The sequence below is a fragment of the Sarcophilus harrisii genome, chromosome 1 (assembly GCF_902635505.1).
Source record: "Sarcophilus harrisii chromosome 1, mSarHar1.11, whole genome shotgun sequence".
Taxonomy (NCBI): domain Eukaryota; kingdom Metazoa; phylum Chordata; class Mammalia; order Dasyuromorphia; family Dasyuridae; genus Sarcophilus; species Sarcophilus harrisii.
Genome location: NC_045426.1, coordinates 611,306,804 through 611,327,172, shown reverse-complemented (window position 1 = coordinate 611,327,172; position 20,369 = coordinate 611,306,804). Strand labels below are relative to the sequence as shown.

The following is a 20,369-nucleotide window of genomic DNA, read 5'->3' as shown; positions in this document are numbered from 1 at the left end:
TTGGTTTGTACCAGGAGGATCCTGTTCTGCCCCAAGTTTTCTTAATTTTTCACCAGTCTATGTTTGCCTTGAGGCACAAATTTATTCTGTTTGTGGGAGAAATTTGGAGAACTTGAAATTTACTGACTTGCTCTGTTATCTTCCCAGTATCATATATTGTATATTGGTTACCTTTCTATTTCCCACTTTGGGGAAACCCTAGATGGGAGTTTTGTTTCATGTTTAAAATATATGATATTGGAAAGAATTCTTTTCCACCCAATCTCTGTATTTTGAAATGTTATGTTGAACGTTAAAGGTATTTTTGGCATAGTGATAACTATTAAAATGTTCTTAATTGTCCTGCCTTTTTGGGCAACATTTTATTCTGTGATTCAGGATAAGTACAGTTTATGCAATGAATTTTTTTCTGAGGCAACTGAGTTTAAGTGACTTGCCCAGGGTCACACAGATAGTAAGTGTTAAGTGTCTGAGACCAAATCTGAACTCAGATCCTCCTGATTTCAGAGCTGGTGCTCTATCTATGATGCTACCTAGCTGCCCCTTATACAACAAATTTTTAAGGGATGTTTTGAGGTCTGTATATGTAGTAAGAGGAAATTGTTGTCTGCTAATTTATGAAAGATAGTGATCTTCTGATATGTAATTTTGACCAGGTATTTACTAGCTTCTTAAATCTTTAGGAATATGTTGCTATTTCTACCTTTTAAAAACAACAATTGACATAGGACAATAGTCTAAGTCTTTAATGATAAATTTCCTAAATTCTCTGGTGGCAAAGATCTTATCTTGAGTAGTTATCATGCTCCCCCAGTTTTTTCTATAAACATATCTACATGTTCAGACATCTATTCAGTACTTCTTTCCTGACATATTATTAGTTAGTTTTATTTATATCACCATCATGACCACACCTAATCCTAATTTTTTCTTTTGCCACAAATGCTTTCCTTACCTTGTTCATTCCATGGAAGTAAAGAACAACGTATTATGAATCTCTGAATAGGACTCTCAATTTCTTGCAAATTGTTATAAATCACTAATTAAACTTAGAATTTCTATCCTTTTGTTATTTTCTCACAATTTAACTATTTTTCTAAAGTCAAAGTATAACGATGGGAAGAGAGGATGCTTATCCAAAAAACTAGATCATGGAGTTTTGATATCTGGGGAGAACTGTGGAGGGAATTTCATGATACTTCAGACATAGGAGTGTCAATGAGAATTTTTTGTTACTTTGTTTATAGATATGGTGTTATACTTGTTAGTTAATACCAGTAAGAAAGGTCTAGAAGGGTGATTAGTTGAAGCAAAATGGAATACCCGGTATTGATCACTAATCATTATTAAAGGCCAACCAAAAAAAATTCAAAACTGAAAATGAAATAAGCACTTACAGAGAAAAAACCCCCCACAATTAAAACTAACCTTATAAACACAGGATTAAGATATGTAAATGTCAACATGTAAAAAGATAAGTAATATTCTGGTTAGCTTTCTGGAGGTCTTGGGACCAGCCTTTGTTTTATCAGAGTAATCACCATGAGAATAGTCAGGGATAAAGTCCAAACTCTATTATCTCCTTAATAATCTGTCTCCTTTACTTTGGGCCTGGCTGGCTTTCTGAAGGCTCTCTGGAATGGGTCTTAGTTTCAGTAAAGGAGGCAGGAGAGACACCATGAGAGTCTCTATGTTGAAGTCTGTCTCTGGCTGAGTTTGTCCCCAGCTTATATACTCTATTACAATTACATCATTACAGTATACAAAATATAAACCAATCACTATACCACTAGGGAACTATTGTTTGTTGTAAAATTAAATCAAACATACTGAACTAGAGAGCTCACATACTAAACTAGATAACCATTGTTTTATCAATTCCACTGAAATAACAGCTTGATGTAGGATTAAATCAATCATACACAGACTTCCAGCCAAGATGGCAGAGAGGACACACACATCTATCTAAGCTCTTTCTTGCCCTCAGAATACTTTTTTCATGATACAGCCTTGGAATTAGTGCTTGACTGAAAAAACCCATGAATATATTAGCAACAGAAGATATCCTTGAAATTTGCCAGAAAAGGTCTGTTTTTGCTTGCTGGCAGGGATGGTTAGACCAGGTGCAGACTGCAGGCAGGTAGCGAGAGCCTGGAAGGCAGCTCACACTGAGCAGACTGGAGAGGGGCGGGGTGTAGTCACAGGCAGCAGAAAATTTGTGGGGATAATTTTACCCAGTGTGAACTTCTTTGCCCTGGCAGCAAGCCAGTAGATCAGCAGAGAAGCTATAAACACAGGGAATAAAGACCCCAAAACATTGGGGTCTCTCAGGACCTGACCACAACCACCTAGCACCAGGAGTGACTCAGCACATTCTGAGTCTCAAAGAGTGGCTACTGCACAGGCAATGCAGTCATTGCTGTTTCACTGCTGCTTCATTGTTACCTCTGGTAGTCTGTAGAGGAAGCTTGGTAATACCATACTGCCCAAAAAGCAGACCACATTTGCTTTTTTGTTTGTTTGTTTGTTTTCTTTGATTGTTTTTTGTCAAAATGAGCAAAAAATTACAGCAAACTTTAACTATAGATAGGTGCCATACTGATAGAAAGCAGACTTTCCTGAGGAGACTAAAAACAGAGTGTCTCCATTTGAATCCCCATAGGGGAATATGATCTGGGCCCCATTACACAAGACTCTCATGGAAGAAATTAAATAGCTTTAGAGAGAGCTAGAAGAAAAATGGGGGAAAGAAAGGGAAGCTTGGCAAGAGGGTCTGGATAAGTCATCTCACTCATTTAAAGATAGAGTGGATAAAGAAATCAAATCCCTGAAAAACAGAATTGGAAAAGGTAAACAATTCCAAGGAAATCAGAATTAGTGAATTGGAAAAAGAAAAAAGTTCTCTAAAAAACAAAACTGGCAAAGTGGAAAAAAATTCCATAGAACAAAACAGCTCACTTAAAAACTCAATTGGACAATTATAAAAAGAAATAAAAAAGTAAATAAAGAAATAATTCATTAAAAATCAGAATTGAACAAATGGAAATGAATGACTTGAGGAGACACCAAGAATCATTCAAGCAAAACCAAAAAAATGAAACAATGGAAAAAATGTTAAAATACCTACTTGGGAAAACAATAAACCTGGAAAATAGATCTAGGAGATATAATCTGAGAATTATTGGACTTCCTGAAAATTATGATGAAAAGAATAGCCTATTTCTACCTAAGGCAGTTGAAACCCCCTACTTTTAGAAGGAGCTAACCTGATTCACTTGCTTCTAAAACAATTGCATAGTACATGAAGCTCTGGGTAGAATGGCAGAGTAGAAAGAAAAGACAAGTGAAGGTATACAGATAGTTATTCTTCTTCAACAACAACTCTCTTATATTTCAACCTCTGTCCACATAAAGCCAGGATAGTTCTTGTCACAATCATCATCATTGTTGTTGCTGAGTGCCAGCATTAGTTTAATTAAAGCAAAACTTACCTTAGAGACATAAGTAGATTATTTGCAGATTGGTTCACAGGCTCTGTCCATGGTGCTGAAACAAAGCTGCCAATTCCCACACCTAACTACAACCTTCATTCAATTTCAAATGACCAGAATTCATTGATTCAACATCACTAATCCAAGCTTTGTTCGAGAAGTCAATATCATTGGTCTTCAATTTGTTGGACTTTCCCCAAAACCGAATCATTTCATGAGCAAAACCCAAGACACCAAAAGCAAATAAATGCAAAAAGCAAATAAATGCAAAAGACCTAAGATATATATGTTGGATGGAAATGGGGATAAGGAATGGGAAAGGGGAAAATACTTACATCTCATACTGGCTCTGCAAGCCACAAATTGCCCGATGCTTACTGTAGAAACGGTTCTCTAGATCAATTTTGGTCTCTCCAATGAGGTCATCTGACCCAATCATGTCATGGTCATATATGGAAACTGTGAGCAAAGTCTCTTTAGGAAATGTAGCCTGAATCTCAAATGATCTAAGGCCCAAGCAGAGAAAAATTCATGATCCAAATGAAATTGATGATTGATAAACATTTATGTAGATTCAAAAAGCACTTTAAAAATATCATTGTCAGGTATATGATATATAATTTTTTTTACAGACAAAGAAACAGGTTTAGAGAATTTACGTGACTTGGCCAAGATTACACAACCAGCAAATGTCAGAACTGTGATTTAATCTAGGTTTCCTACCTCTTAGTTACAGTATTCAGTTTAATGGACCTTATCAAAATCACTTCTTAAATTAACTATTTATATCAATGGGGTAGCTAGGTGGTAGGTACAATGAATAGAGGCTTGGGCCTAGAGTGAGTTCAAATCTGGTCTTACACACTTACAAGTTATTCATAAAGCTCTGAGCAAGTCACTTAACATTTTCCTGCCTTAGTTTTCTCATCTGCAAAATGGATTTAATAATAGTACTTAACTTTTAGGGTTGTTTTGGGGATAAAGTGAGGTAACTATAAAGTACTGGCACTGAGTAAGAATTTTATAAATGTTAGTTATTATTATTATTATTTGATGATTCCTATAAATTGGACCATGCAAGAGGCAATGTGGAATAGTGAACAGAAAGTGGGCCTTCGAATAAAAAATATTTAGATTTCAGTCCTGACTTTGACACATATTGAGTGTGGAACTCTTAGCAAGTAAGTGCCCAAGGCAATTCTCAAAGAAAAGGGACAGGATAGTCACCAGTCTTCATTGGTAAAGGGAATTGCCTCTCCAGGAGTTTCCTACCCTAATAGAATCACAAGCCAAGGGGAAAAGTTAAAAGGAAGGAAGGAAGGAAAGAAGAAAGAAAGGAAGAGAAAGGAGGAAGGAAAATTGGAATGAAAGAAGAAAGGGAGAGAAAAGGGAAGGAAAGTTGCAGGGAAGGGGGGAAGAAGAAGGAATGAAGGAAGAAAGAAAGGAAGGGCAAGGAAGGGAAGGGAAGGAAAGAAGAAAGAAAGAACAAACGAATGAATTAAAGAAAGAAAGGATAAAGGCAGGGAAGGAGGGAGAAAGAAAGAGAAAATGGGAGGAAGGGAGGGAGGAAGGAAAGAAGGAAGGGAGGAAGGAAAGAAGGAAGGAAGGAAAGGATGGAAGGAGGGAGGGAGAAGGAAGAAGGAAGGAAGAAAGTAAAGAAGGAAGAAAGGAAGGAAGGAAGGGAAAAAGAATGTAGAAAAGGAAGGAGGGAGGGAATGAGGGAAGGAGGAAAGAAGGAAGGAAAGAAGGAAGGGAGGGAGGAAGGAAAGGAAATGGAAGAGAAAAAAGAGAGGGAAGGAAGGAACAACAGAATGAATGAATGAATGAAGAAAGGGAAGGAGGGAAAAGGGAGGGAAGGAAGAAGAAAGGAAGGAAGGAAGGAAAAAAGGAAGGAAGAGAAGAGAAAGGAAGGGTTGGAAGAAAGAAAGAAAGGAAGGAAGAAAAGAAGAGGACAAAGAGAAGAAACAAAGGAACAAAGGAATGAATCAATGAATGAAAGAAAGAAGGGATGCAGGTAGGGAAGGAGAGATAAAGAAAGGAAAAGCGGGAGGAAGGGAGGGAGATAGGGAAAAGAAGGGAGAAGGGAAGAATGGAGGGAGGAAGGGAGAGAGGGAAGAGGAAGGAAGGCAGGAATGAAAGAAAATACACAGATCATATTTTGAAAAATATTCTGAAATTTATTTTTATAAAATCAAATCAATTTTTCCATTTTTAAAAGGAATTATCCAATGCTAATTTAAACACATGCATAGTTTTCCTTGCCATTGGATATCTTATTAACCTTCAATATTGTGAGCTCAGAAAATGTAAATTAATACTGCTATTTAACAAAATTGAAAATAATGAGGAAAAATAAAAACAATAAAGTCAAATAGCTTTAAGACTATTTTAAGGGGACCTCTGAGATAATTTAATTCAAGCTATTTCCTTTATAAGGGAGCAAACAGATTTGACAGTTGAAGTAGTTTACCCAGAGTCCCATATTTGGTGTAGAGCCTAATCTATAAGCCAGGACTCTAGATTCTTATTCTAAAGTTCTTTCCACAGTCAGACTGCATGCATATAATACTTTCTAATGTAATGGAAATGTTTCAGGATAATTTGGCTGCTTTTTCAGTATGTTGTGAAACTTGACTAGGCTGCCACATACACTTCCAGACTTGCTTAGTTCTGACAGCAATATCCACTTGGAAAGGGATTTAGAATCACAACATTCCCAAGAGGCCATTACTCTTCCAGTATAAATGATGAAGCAGAAAGATGGGACAGTTTCAGTGATTATATTTGACTTGAGGTGACTCTAGCAGGTCAGGGTATTGCTGAAGGAAAAACTTAATTTTTTCTATCCCTCCAATCTTCCTACTATTGTCTCTCTTTGGGAAGTAGGATTTAGAACTTCCAAAATAGGGAAGTTAGAATTAATATTCTATACCCAACCCTCAGAAAAATTCCTACAGAATTTAGAGCTTACCATCATTCCTTCCATTATATCATTACTATCATTACCATCACTGTAAGGGTCTTAAACCACCCAGTAAGGGACTTTTATGACAGTGGGAATAATAAGGAGAATAGGGAAAGACTCAGAAGATATTGTTAAGGATGCAGTTGTAGCTGACCTTGTAATACAGAATTATTGCTACTTAAACCTTTAGTTTATTCTGTAATTGAAAATCTAAGGAACGTATATTACATCACACTGCATGAGCTCTCCGACATATGTACAAATACACAAAAAAAGCTTCTCAGGTAGCCAGACTTCCTATATATAGGTATTCCACAAGGTCCATAGTAATAGAATCCCTTAGGCCCGGACTCTTTCTCCTTTAAAATGTTGCTTTTAGGTGCTCTCAGAGTGGAAGAAAGATTGATGCTCTCCTTAAACCCACTGGTAGTAGCTTCTGTCTTCCTTCTCTCATACTCAATTTCTCTGGATACAGATAATATTGTATTTGTAATATAATAATAATTCATGTCAACATTTGGTCTCCACACTGTCTAGATATTTCTGAAATCCAAAGGAATATTTAAAAGGGGCTTTCAACTGCCCAGACTAAGTACAGTTAATATAGGATTATGTGGGTAAATTATGTCCCTTAGAGTTCATCTCCAGATAGATAGTAGTTTTAGGAATTATGATGTTACATTAAAAAAACAACAACAATGATTCAGAGAGGGAAATTATAGGCAGACAGACATAAAAAAGGACTTTATACCAATTAAATCTTTTTTTTTAATGGCATGAACTACTTTGGAAGATAATGAATTCTCCATCATTGGAGTTTGTCAGACAGAGCCCAGAAGAGTATTTATTGGGATTATTTTAGAGAAATTAAGTTTTCAAGGTATAGTCAGACTAGATGACCTTTGAGGTCTTTTCTAAATCATGATTCTATGAATCTCTAGTTTTATTGACAATATAATAGCTAAAAGAGGTACCAAAAAGCACTATAAGGCTTGGGATGAATCCCAGCCCTGCTCCTTATTACCTTTGTGACTTTGGTCAAGTTATTTCCATTCTTTGTTTCTTGGTTTCTTTATTTGTAAAGAAGAAGGATTTTGGACTAGAATATTCTCTAAAGTCCTTTCCAATTCTATGGTTCTATAAATGTGAGTTCTAAGACTCTATAGTTCTATAGATGCAATATCAAGGACCTCCAATTTCTTGTGTAACATCCTAGAATGACCCACCAGTGATAATTTTGTGACACACAAGTCAAGTTCCTGGAGCACTAAAAGGGAAATCTGAAAACAATGAAGGGATTTCATCCCCCCCTCCTTCCCCATGAGTGGCAGGAATGTGATACTATTTACTACAATAGGACTATAAAAATTACTGCCATAAAACTAGTTAGAATCTACAAAACAATATGACTAAAATTGTTTGAAGGGTTTGATAAGCCTGTAGGTATTACCTATTATTTGTAGGTAAACCTGACTAATATTATCTAATGAATCATAGAATTTGAAAGTTGAAAAGAGAATCTCAGTGGCCAGCTAGATCAAATGGTACAGCCAAGCAAGAAGTTTTCTGCTTGAAAACCTCCAAAGAATACTATTGTAGAATATACTGCTATAAGAAGTGATGAACTCAATGATTTTAGAAAATCATGGAAAGACTTGCATGGAATAATGGAGAGTAAAATGAGAAGAAACAAAAGAACGTTGTATATGATGACAATAATGTTTTAAAAATGACCTTGAGTAATTGTTAATTTGTCTATTATAAATATTCAAATTAATTGCAAATGACATATGAAGAAAAATGCTATCTGTAGCCAGAGAGTCAAAAAATAGAAATATGTATAGAATAATTTTACATATGCATATATATGTATGTATATACATATATATGTGTGTCTAATAGTAGCCATCTCTAGAGTAGGAGAAAGGTAAGGGGAAAAAAAGAGAAATTTGAATGACGATTTTTTTTTGTAATAGCAAGTTGTACATAGTAGATTTGAAGTTTTCTGTACAATCATCTTTTTTTAATGGAAAGGTTTGTTTTATTCCATAAATTAAAAATAAAATATAAGAACAAAAAACCCTCTGAAGTAAGGGAATTTAGCATCTCTCTCTAGGCAAGCAATCATACTTTTGGACAACTCTCATTATCAGGAAATTTTCCCTTCTATCAAGTTTCTATTAGCCTTTGTAACAATCTGTCCTCTGAGGTCAATTGAACTCATCAACATGACAGTCCTTCAAATATTTTAAGACAACTATTAAGTATTTAAAGGGCTATCATGTGGAGGAAAGATTGAGCTTTTTCTGTTTAGAATGAGATGGCTTTGACATTCCTATAAAGACAGAGGCATCAATGGTGAAACGTGTACTGATGCTGGCTTGCTAATTCCTACCAAGTAAGATCAATGGCAGAATCCATGACAGGATGTTTGCTATAGGGAGACTATAAATATATAAATATTAATAAAGATGGCTCCCAAAATTACATTCCATCTTTATTGCTGAGGTACTCTGTGATATAGAAAAGTCTATTTTATTTGTTAGCTTTGTTTCCATGCTGTAAAATGGAAAAAATAAAGCTGACCTAATTCATAGGACTGTGGTAGGAAAAAAGCTAATAAAAAGACTGCGGAGTACTTGTAAAATATTAAGTGCTCATTACATCAATATTAAGTAATGATAAAGGTCAGTCCTTGATGCAAAGAAACCTGACATAGTGCCCATTGTATTTTTAATCATTCTCATTAATCTGAACAGGCCAAATCATTTATTGCTTCATTTTCTCTGGAATTATATAATATGAGGACATGATAGGAGATCAAATGTCAGAAGGCCCAAGGCTCTAAACAACAAGGAAAGGAATTTAAATAAGAGCTGACAACAAAAAGGAGTGTGGTCAGCATTTTTAGTTATGAAAGAAAAAGCATTCAATGTATCCAAAGTATATTTCTATTTACTTTTTCAACGACCCACAATTTCACCAATGAGGACATATTCTTTCCATTGTTGTACAACAAAACCTTCTAATGGCTCAATGCAGCCAATTTAGTGATAAGGCTTTCCAAACTTAGTTAAGTTTATCCTTGGATGTGGGCAACATTAGGACTTGGGCAAATATTTATACAGTGGAAAGAACCCTGGCTTTGGCATCTATAGGCCTGGGTTTAAATCTCATCTCTGTCACTTACTGTTTATATGATCCTGGGCATATTCCTTATTTATGTAGATTTTTGTGAGGATTGCAACTATAAAATAAGAACAGGCTAGACTAGGGGATCTTTGATGTGAGTGTCCTTCTAGACCCAAATCTCTATTGTATTTAACATGTAACCTGTAATAAGCAAAGTGTAGAGAACTTAAAGAGAGAGAGAGAAGGGAGAGGGACAGATATATATATATATATATATATATATATATATATATATATATATATACACATACACACACACATATATTTATTTTATATGTGTATGTATCTATATATAAATGCATATATATGTGTGTGTACACACACATACACATATACACACACATATGAATTTACTACATAAAAGGAGCTTAGAAAATCTTGGGAAACATTTGGTCTGTAATGATGAGAGATAAAGCTTATTAAAGATCAATAAATAATCTGTCAGATTATTTGAATATAAATTCAGTCTTTTCTAATATATATGTATACATATGTGTATATGCACACACAGAGGCAAATATATATCTATTTAAAATTAATAGTTGAGCTGTGGATGACATACTGTTAACATGTTCACAAACAAATCCTAATCACTCCAAGCTCTCCAATAAAAAAATGGAGTTAGAAGACCTGTATTCTAATAGTGAGTAGTCAACAAACAAATAAACAAAAATCTAGTGTGATCTTGGGTAAATCACTTTCCTGTTCTGGACATCAGTTTCTTCTGTCAAATAAAGGAGTTACTCTAGACCTGAAAGAATATTTCTTTCAGCTCTGTTATTTCCAAATTCCATACATACAAGTATGTCACATACTAGCAATCTGAAACCTAACAAAAACAAATTCACAACACATGGGGAAGTCAAAACAGAGTCACTGACCTTCCAAATATTGGATTAAGTTGTTTGGGAATATATTTGTCCCGATCCTTAATTTCAGTTTTGCCAAGAGTTAATACAATATAGGGATCAGATTTACCATCCGGATCAGCTGGACTGAGATTAAATGCCTGGAGAAGAAAAACATCCTTTTATTTATTTACTAATTTTCTATTAGAGTGTTTTGTAGCTCCCATGGAGCTCCATTTTCATCTGGATTAGCAGAAACTCCCACTAAAATCATCCATCTAGTCAGACTAAAGTTTCAATTGGGAGGTTCAGTAATCTTTTGTCTGTAGTTACCAAGGTAAGAGTCTAAGAGATACTGGGGAAAGCCCTGGCTGGCATGTGAGAGGCTATAGGGACTAAAGTTTAGTTTGAATGGTGGGGAATCAAATGAAAATATCAACAAGTGCATTCCAAATATTTGAATCAGTATCTGGCATTTTACCATCCTGTTTTTCATATCTAGAACCCCTTCCCCATCATCTTCCTCTTATCCAAACACCAACCTTCAAGACTCTTCAAGAAATAGCTCTTCCTTTCAGGCTTCTCCATGCAACTCTTCACAAAAATCCCTCCTTGGCCAAAGAAATGGGTAACTTTCAAAATTCCAGAAGGTCAGCACCAGGAGGGATCCATAAAGGTTATTTTGTTCAACTTAAAACTGAGAAGAAATATTCTCTACGGTATATCCAACAATTTTCCCTTGAAACTGTTAAGTGGCACAGTAGAGAGTTGGACATAGAATTAAGATCGGTGTCCAAATCATGGCACATAGTAGATATTTAAATTTTTATCAACTGATACTGTGTTACATTGGGCAAGCCACTAATCTCTTTTATCCTCAGTTTCCTCATCTGTAAAATAGTTACAGAATATATCTTACAGATCTGTAAGGATCAAGTGAGGTAATATATATATATATACATATATATATATGTATATATATATATATATTACTTTGAACACTTTAAAGAGATTTATAAATGCTAGTCATTATGATAATCAGGCAGTAGGATGGTGCCCTAGCTGGAGAACTTGAAACCATAAACAGTTGAGTTCAGATCCTGTTTCAAATACTTATTAGCTGGGAATCATGGGCAAGTGACATAAGCACAATCTGCTTCCATTTCCATCTATAAAACAGGAATATTAACCAAATCTGCCTCACAGGGTTGTTGTGAGGATCAAATAAGATAACATATGTAAAATCCTTCGCAAGTCATGAATTGCTAGCTGTAAAATAGTTGTTACTATTATTGTTAGACCTTAATTGAAGGCTCACTGTTGTACAAGGCAGTCCATCATATTTCTGGATAGCTCTAATTGTCAATTGTCTAATTCTTGATTTCAAGACTAAACCTGCTCTGAAATTTTATAATAATAGCTAACACAGCATTTTAAGGTCTGAAAAGTGTTTTATAAATATTATCTCAGTTTATCCCCACAAAAACCCTTTGAGGTAGGTGTGGTTAATATTCTATTTTACAGATGGCAAACTACAGCAAACAGTGATTAAGCAACTTGCCCAGATTTCTCAGCTAGTAATTATTTGAGGCAGAACTTAAACTGGGGTTTTTATAAGTCAGGAGTCCTGTAGTCTGTCCATAGTATCAGGCATCTATTGCTCCCAATTTTTGCCTCTGAGGCCCAGCATAATAAGTCTAATCCCTCTTCCATTTAAGAGCCCTTTAAAAACTTGGCAATTGAATTGCCTTTAAATCTTCTCTTCCCCAGAATAAACATACCTAGTTCTTTTAAATAAATCTGACAGGTAGCCTAACCCCCAGGGGCCTCTAACTCCTCAGAATTCCTGCAGTGCCTATTATTGGAATCATTTATTTACATTTACAATTTGGAATCGAAGTGTTTTTGGTTATATTTTTTCTGGGTTTCTTGGCTGTTCTACTCTATTATCAGCTTAGAGGCAAGGACAGCACAGCTTTGAACATGGTGCCATTCACATAAGCAGTCATTAAGAAACAGTGATAATGATCCTAAGGTCAAAGATGCAGAAGTGGGAGGTACTTTAGGGGTCATCTAGTGCAAATTCTTCCTTTTACAGATGAAGAAACTGCTGTCCAGAAGAAGTCTTGTCAAAGATACAAAATAAGTAATTGTGAGAATACCTAGTATCAGGCTAGCAAATGGCAGAGCTGGACCTATCTCTAACTTAGGCCCTGGGACATCCAGACAATGTTCTGCACTATATTTTATTCCATAAAACATCTACATATGTGTAATTATTCTCATTAGTGAAGAAAAATTGAATCATATAGCAATTTAAAAAAATTACACGGAAATCTTTTTTTTTTTCTTTTGGAAGAAAATCCAATAAGGAACAAATCACAGCAATAATAATTTCATCAAAATAAATGACAACAAAGAGACAACATACTCTTTACTCTTTATTTAAAACAGACTTTTAAGAAGCAATAAAAAAATCCAGTCAGGATACACACATACACACAACACACACACACACACACACACACACGATCACTATTTTTAAAACCCCAGAATTTCTAAGTCGAAAAGATTATCAGAAGCTATCTCATCCAACTTGTACCTGTTTAAAAATAATGGCTAAAATTTACATAGTACTTTAACATTTGCAAAGGACCTTCCATGTATAATCTACAACCTTATAAGGTAGGTGGTAATATCTTCATTTTATAGATGAAGACAGGGACTATATCTGGTACATAGTATTTCCCAAAGCAGAGCTCAATTGATATTTTTCTATTAATTATCTGCTCATCATATTTCCCAAAATGTGATCTTGGATGTAGGGGATAGAGAGTATTTTTTGTCCTGTAAAATACTTGTTACTTCAGGTTGTTTTATCAAGGACTTTTAGAGAAACTGAGAGATGCTAGGTGACTAGGATCACACAACATGTAACTATATGAGACAGGATTTGAACACAAGTTTCCCAATTCTGGGTTCAGCCTCTATTCAATCTAGCATCAACCTCCATCATCTCTGTAAAACTGCCTATTAATAATCACAATGGTAAAAAAAAAAAATGAAATGGGATCAGTTCAACAGCAAGTTGATTTTTAATACAACAACAACAAAAGAAGAGGTGTGGCCCCAGTAGGAGTATTTTCCTGCAGAGATGGAATGTATCAAGACATGGGTCATGGTAATCATGGAAGTTATGATCACCATTTTGTCATGGAGGTCAGAAATGTCTGTATAAACAGACTATAGTGCCCAAGATTGAACCTCTTTTTTATAGTCAGGTAGACCAAAGCTCTTGATAAAGAAATCTGTAGTAACATGTTTTGGGTTTTTTTTGTTTGTTTGTTTGTTTGTTTAGTAACAGATGTTTTACAGGATGAAAAATACTCTCCATCCCAGACATTCCAGATCACATTTTAGGGAATATGATGATCAGATAATTAATGAGAAAACAGCTATTGAGCTCTGCTATAGGAAATACTATGAATCAAATATAGTCCCTGGCCTCAGTTTCAGCAAGGAAAGAACTTATGGAAGCACATTCAACACTAATAAATACAAAATGAGAGATCCTGTAAAGTGATATAAGAGGTCAGGTGAGAAAACGGAATGGGTTGGGTTAGAATTGTCAAAGGAAGTTTCCTGGAGGAGATGTCTTCAGCTTAGGCAGACACAGAGATTTTTCATTTTTACTCATCATCTCCTGTTCCCAGTTTCCATTCCTTCAACTTTGCATCATGTCTTCCTGCCTCTCATTCAACAATACATACTATAAAAGCCCTAGACATTTCATTGTCTTCCTCTGTTAACCAGCCAGGGCACCTCAGTGGTAGAATGAGAAGGCCAGAGAATATATTAGTGTTTCAGAACCATCCTTTGACCCTACTTTCAAAGTCAGTTTTTATGGAAAGCCAGTGAGATACCAATCTTTGAAGACCCAACTCCAACTCATTTCAGTAGTAGTAAAGAGGATTGACTTACAGCAACAATATATACCCTGATCAGGACTTTGATAGAGTGGTTGGGTGGAATACCCTGCTGGATTCGAAGCTGTCCTCCATCCTCTAGATTGGGATCTTCTGGACTTTTGTAAATGCAGAAGGAACCCTATAAACAAACAATGATAGTTTAGTGAATAAAAAATATTAATAGGTAGCATTAATAACAGTATTAATAGGTAGGCATTTAAAGTTTGCAAAGTACTATCATCTCATTTGATCATCATAACAACCCTAATTTGGTTGTCATTAGTATCTCCATTTTTCAGAAAAACTAAAGCACAAGTAGAAACTATATAATTTGCCAGGAATCATGTAGTAATGCCTGAGACAAGATTTAAATTCATGTCTCCCAGACTCCAAAATAAACACTCTTTCTTATATGCCACTTTGACCCTTAAGAAATATCTTTATACATATATTTCATGTTTAAACGTTGCTTTAAGCCCTTTTCTTAACAATGACCTTGGGAGATAGGCAGTGCAAGGATTTTTTATTTCATTTTACAGCTGAGGAAGATGAAGTTGTAAGAGGTTAAGTGACTTGCTTATAATTGCACAGCTAATCAACATCTGTGACAAGATTCAAGCCCAGGGTCTCCTCTTTCCATGTCTAGTGTTTTAGCCTCTATGCTACAATGGGTCCCAAATATAATAGAAAACAAATATGATTAAGTGTGATAGATTGGCATACCTGATTTATTAAGTGAACTTAAGGAAGTCTTTCCAGTATTTTGAATAGATCCCTTATGGAAAATTTATGGATAAATCATAGACAAGAATTTGGATGGGACAAAACAGGATAGAAATCTGTGGAATGGCTAATATTTGCATGAATAGAAAGAATAGCCATACTAATGAGACCATAGTTTAATAAAAGAACACTTTATATTAAAAAAACAAGAGAGGCAGCCGGCCAAATTGCATAGAGCAAAGACTTGAATTTAAATATGACCTCAAAAACTTCCTAATTTTGCAACACTGGGCAAGTCATCTAAGTATTTTGTGACTCAGTTTCCTGAACTGAAAAATTTGTGGCTGGAGTTGATGTCATCTAAGGCCTCCTCAGCTCTAGAGCAATGAGTCTAGGAATATATCCCATAGAACATGCTGTAGGCAAAAGTAATGTTTCTAACTCATCAATCCATTGTGCTGAAATTTTTTTAAGGAAGTTTGGTTCATATGGAACAATTTCTTGTCCTAGTTCTAGCATGTTTGAAAGCCACGGTGTAAGAATGATCTGGGAAATATGTGGTTTGGAAATTGTATCCCAACAAGTATAGCATTTGAATTCACCTTAAATTTTCCTATTACTCTGTCTCCATCAATATTGTGATCATCTTCCATGGACTTGCCTCTGAAGAGCTCAAATGTTTTCACCCAGTCTTCAAAATTGTTAAATTCACTCTCCAGATCTCCATCATATATCTTTAAGAAGAAAGATGAATATTTTGGTTAAGAAGGGAAGATTTAAGAACAATTCCTGTTGAACCAAGGTCATTCTGAAAGACAATATTATTCACAGCTTTTGCTAGTATAGGAAAAAGTATAATAGCATCAATATATCTGTGTAAAATTAACAAAGTACTTTATATACATTATCTCATTTGATCCACAAAATAACCATTGAGATAGATGTTATTAGCATCCCCACTTTACAGATGAGGAAACTAAGGTTGAATGAGATTAATAATTTTGCACACATATATTGTATCTAGGATATACTGTGGTGACTGGCCCAGAGCTAAACAGCTAGTAGTATATGAGACAGGATTCTAATCCAGGTATTCCTGACTCCAAATCTAACACTATCCATGGAACCACTTAACCAACTCTAGGATAGATTATGGAAGAACAGAATCACATGACCAAATAGGGCATTTGGAAACACTAACCAATTTGGGTTTTTCTGGCTCTCAGCTGAATCTTTTTATGATTAACTCCACCTCAACTTCACACACCCAGTAATTTCTAAACTGGCAAAAGACAGTACAAATCTGAAAATTTAGTCATGGCCACTAAATTATTCTGTTGAGATAAAACATGGAATCTATATTCTCAGGGTACCCTGAGCCATCTTCTTGTGTTAAATCAGTAGAGGGTAAAGAAGAAAGAAAGTAGGTCCACAATTCTTTGGAATTCCTTTGCTCTGTATCAATGCCTAGATAAGCTGTCAATAAGCACAAGTCAGTCTGTATGTCACTGTAACCCACTAACCAGTGGCATTGGGGAGAAAGTGGCCAAGGGATTGACTTTCTCTCCTTGTGGAACCAGCTCTTTCTGGTTCTCCATTACTAGCAAATTTTAAAACAATAAAACAATTTTAAATTTGAAGCTAATTGTTGGTTAAGTTTTTTTTTTTTTTGGTATGGTAATGTATCCAACTTTTTTCAATATTAGACCCTTGAGGGCAGAACTATTTCATTTTTGTTTTCATGATTTATTATGGTCATTGGTACACGGTGATTGCTTAATCAGTGTTGCTTCAGTTGAATTGTTGACAACAGACATAAAGCTACTCTGCTGATTACTGAGGGGATTTCATGGACTGTTATTCATTAGCAGCAATATTTAAGTCCAATTTAAACAAGAGATTATTCATTGAGTGATTTACAGTGCCTAACCACAAACATGTGGCTTTTCCTTGAATATTTCTATTACATACAAGTTGCTCCTCAAAATCAATACAGTTTTAATCATTCATAGCTTAAATATTTTAATATTTAATATGCCTTAGAAAAGAGAGAAATCTGCAATGTTTTAGACTGGGAATTCCTTCTATTTATGCAAATCCCAGCCAATTGCCAACTTCTCATCATGTATTGTTCCAATACAATTCTTGCCTATTATTTTTCGATAAATTCTCCATGAAGGATCTATTTAACATACTCGAATGACTTCCTTAGATTTTTAGATTTAAGACAGATATACAAATAGGATATTAATCAATGACTCTTCTCATTGGTCTCCACTATTTAACTGAAGAATATATAGATGATTATAAATGCAAATATCATACTACATACCTTCAGAGTGGCTAGGTTTGATATGTTTTCTTCCTTTGGTTTCTTCTTGAATATTTTGTCTTTCTTCTTTTTTGGCATGTCTTCTATAGTCACTACCACCTGGTCTGTTTTGGTATCTGTGAAATTCAGTCATAACACTTAAGTCTCTATTTCTTCTAAATAAGAAAGAAGGAAACTCCATCCTCATCTATATGTTTCAGAATTCTTTTTCTTCAGGATCAGTTCAATACTCCCTCTTATGGGAAGTATTCTCTAATTCCCACCAGTTGCAAGTTCTCTCCCTCTCCTCAAAATTTTTTTTTTATTAGGCTGATGGGTGAATGTTTTGTCCTCAAGAGTGTAAGCTTCTTGAGGACAGGAACTATTTTCATTTTTTGGCTTTATATTCACAGCACTATCATAGGTACTGGGAGATCTGAAGTAATTAAACAATGGTTGTTTAATTAAAGAATTCCTCCATTTTTCTTTTAATTTCCTCTATCGTCCATGTCCTTGAAGCTTACTTCCATATGTAATTAATCATGACCCACTTTTCCTACATGCCTTTAAAATAACAACATGGACATTCCCTATACCTCTAATTCTTAGTCCAATACCTGGAACGTAATAAGCAGTTGGTAAATGTTTTAATGATTGTTTCTGTGATTGTTGCAGGAATGCATGAAACTGTCTTCCACAAGAATAAACTAATATAGATCCACAGAGGCTTGTATCCAGGAGAGACCTGAGACACCATTTTACCTGATACCCTCTTCATGCTCATCAGAGAGGTGAAGTAATTTTAAGGTTACATAGCTTATTACATAGCAAAGCTGAAACTGGAGCCCAGCTCTTCTAATTCCCAATGCAGCATTCTTTTCCCACCCCCATGATGCTGAAAGAAAGAATGACTCAGGCCACTCTACATGATGTACCAAACTCACCGGGTTGTTCCAACTGCTGATGACCTTGATAACAGCTAGCTAATCTTAATTGCTTATTACCCATCCCTCATTCTCTCTTACCCATTTTCATTGAACTATTAGATTTAATACCTTGCCTGTTTACTTTTAGGCAACCTTGTGAATGATTGTGGAAATTTCCTAACTGACAAAAAGTCACAGGTTTGTTATTTCTTAGGGAATATACAAAAGGTAAAAATAACTGCCTGATGCTACACTCAATGCAATAATTTTCTTCTAGGTTAAATGGCTATTTGCAAAGAGGATTTGACATTTGATAGGAAATGGGAATGATTTCTGCCAACATCTATTGAATTTTCTTAAGGATTTGGAGAAACCAGGAAATCATAGGGACCTCTCTTCAAAATAATTGTCTTAATATTTCTTGATTGAATATCATTTCTAAACCATATAAAAGTAGACACCGTCCCAGATAACATCAATCACTAGCAAAACTGGCATTTATACTAAGGTAAAAAAAAACAAAAGACAGAGAATCATATAATTATAAAGGTGGATGGAAACTTAGAGGTCATCAAGTTTGACTTCTTAATTTTAGAGAAGAGGAAACTGAGGTCCAAAGAGATGAACTGATTTTCCCAAAGTCAGTTCATAATTGTATAAACAACATGAATATATAATTAACTGTCTTTTTTTAATTTCCTTTTTTATTGTGAACTTAAAAAAATTATCCACAAACAAAAACATTTCAAACTACCAGGAACAATCTTTTGACTCAAGTAGGATTGCTTCAATAATCCTGAGATCAGATCAGCCACAAACCTTCAAAATACCTTTTGATGACAGAAACCTCACACTACTGATTTAGGCAGTCCATTCCATTGCTGTTAAGCAATGATAATAAAAAACTCTCCATAATGGCTTAAAATTTTAATTTTCTATAATTTTTTTCCTTCTGGAATCCAAAAGAACTTTTTCTATGTTATAGTACTTCAAATCCTTAAGATAGCTATCATGCTGTACCCCAACTCTAAACCTTCTCTTCTTCAGTTCTTCAGGTCTATGTCTGACTTGGTTTCCAGGCTTTTCACTGCCCTTGGATTCTCTGGATGCTTTTTAGTCTGTTAATGATCTATGTCAAATGTGATACCTTCTATAAGACATAAGATTCCAGATGTTGACCAATTAACATAGAATATAATTGGATTATGATTTTCTCATTATTTATTCATATTATTTATAATTTACATTAACATTATGTATAATTTCATTTCATATGAACACAGTTTCATTGTATTACTAGACAGACAAGGAATAGTGGAAAGATAATTGTCCTAAAGGTCAAGAAAACCTTACCTCTTCATATATTGCTTGTTTGATCCTAAGTATGTCAATTTACTTCTCAATACTCTAGATAACTATCTAGGATTATAAATTGTTGAGAAAGTGATAACTTGTACTTGTGGACAGTTTCCTTATTCAATAATTCTCTGTAACAATGAAGAGGTTCAATATCTATCCTTATAATTTTTTTTTTAACAGTTGAATGTTATTGCTGCCTCACCCTAACCTCAGGTGAAAAGTCCAGATCTGTATCATGAAAATGATAAATGTGCTATAAAATGACTAGAGACCCAAATGGATTTAAGATTCGTTCTCCTAATACAGAGTACAATGTACCTATATATAATTCCACTCCATGTTCTCCCAAAAGCTTGCCACAAAAGATCCATATTTGACTTGCTGGAGACCTTCCTCAGTTTTTTCTGACACTTTGAAGGACCAGTAGAGCTCTCTGACTCTCTTGTCCCTTGTTCTCTTCACATAATCATCCTATTTTCTTTTCCTGTCTTACAATTCCTCAATGATGCCTTTCATTCCTACCCTTTATCAAAATTCATCAATGGTTCTAAGCAGATTGCAACCTGATCACATACAACGTGCATTT

At 34.9% G+C, this 20,369-nt stretch overlaps 1 protein-coding gene across 1 annotated transcript in view; it reads right to left on the bottom strand.

Moving 5' to 3' along the window:
* Positions 1 to 20,369, bottom strand: part of FER1L6 (fer-1 like family member 6) — a 277,428-nt gene that overhangs the window by 44,758 nt on the left and 212,301 nt on the right. Inside the window, exons 28-32 of the mRNA XM_031947271.1 lie at positions 17,520 to 17,635; positions 15,790 to 15,921; positions 14,478 to 14,603; positions 10,530 to 10,657; positions 3,827 to 3,997 (exon numbers count right to left, since the gene is read on the bottom strand). Of these exons, the coding sequence (XP_031803131.1) occupies positions 3,827 to 3,997; positions 10,530 to 10,657; positions 14,478 to 14,603; positions 15,790 to 15,921; positions 17,520 to 17,635 (673 nt within the window). The remainder of the gene's footprint in view (positions 1 to 3,826; positions 3,998 to 10,529; positions 10,658 to 14,477; positions 14,604 to 15,789; positions 15,922 to 17,519; positions 17,636 to 20,369) is intronic.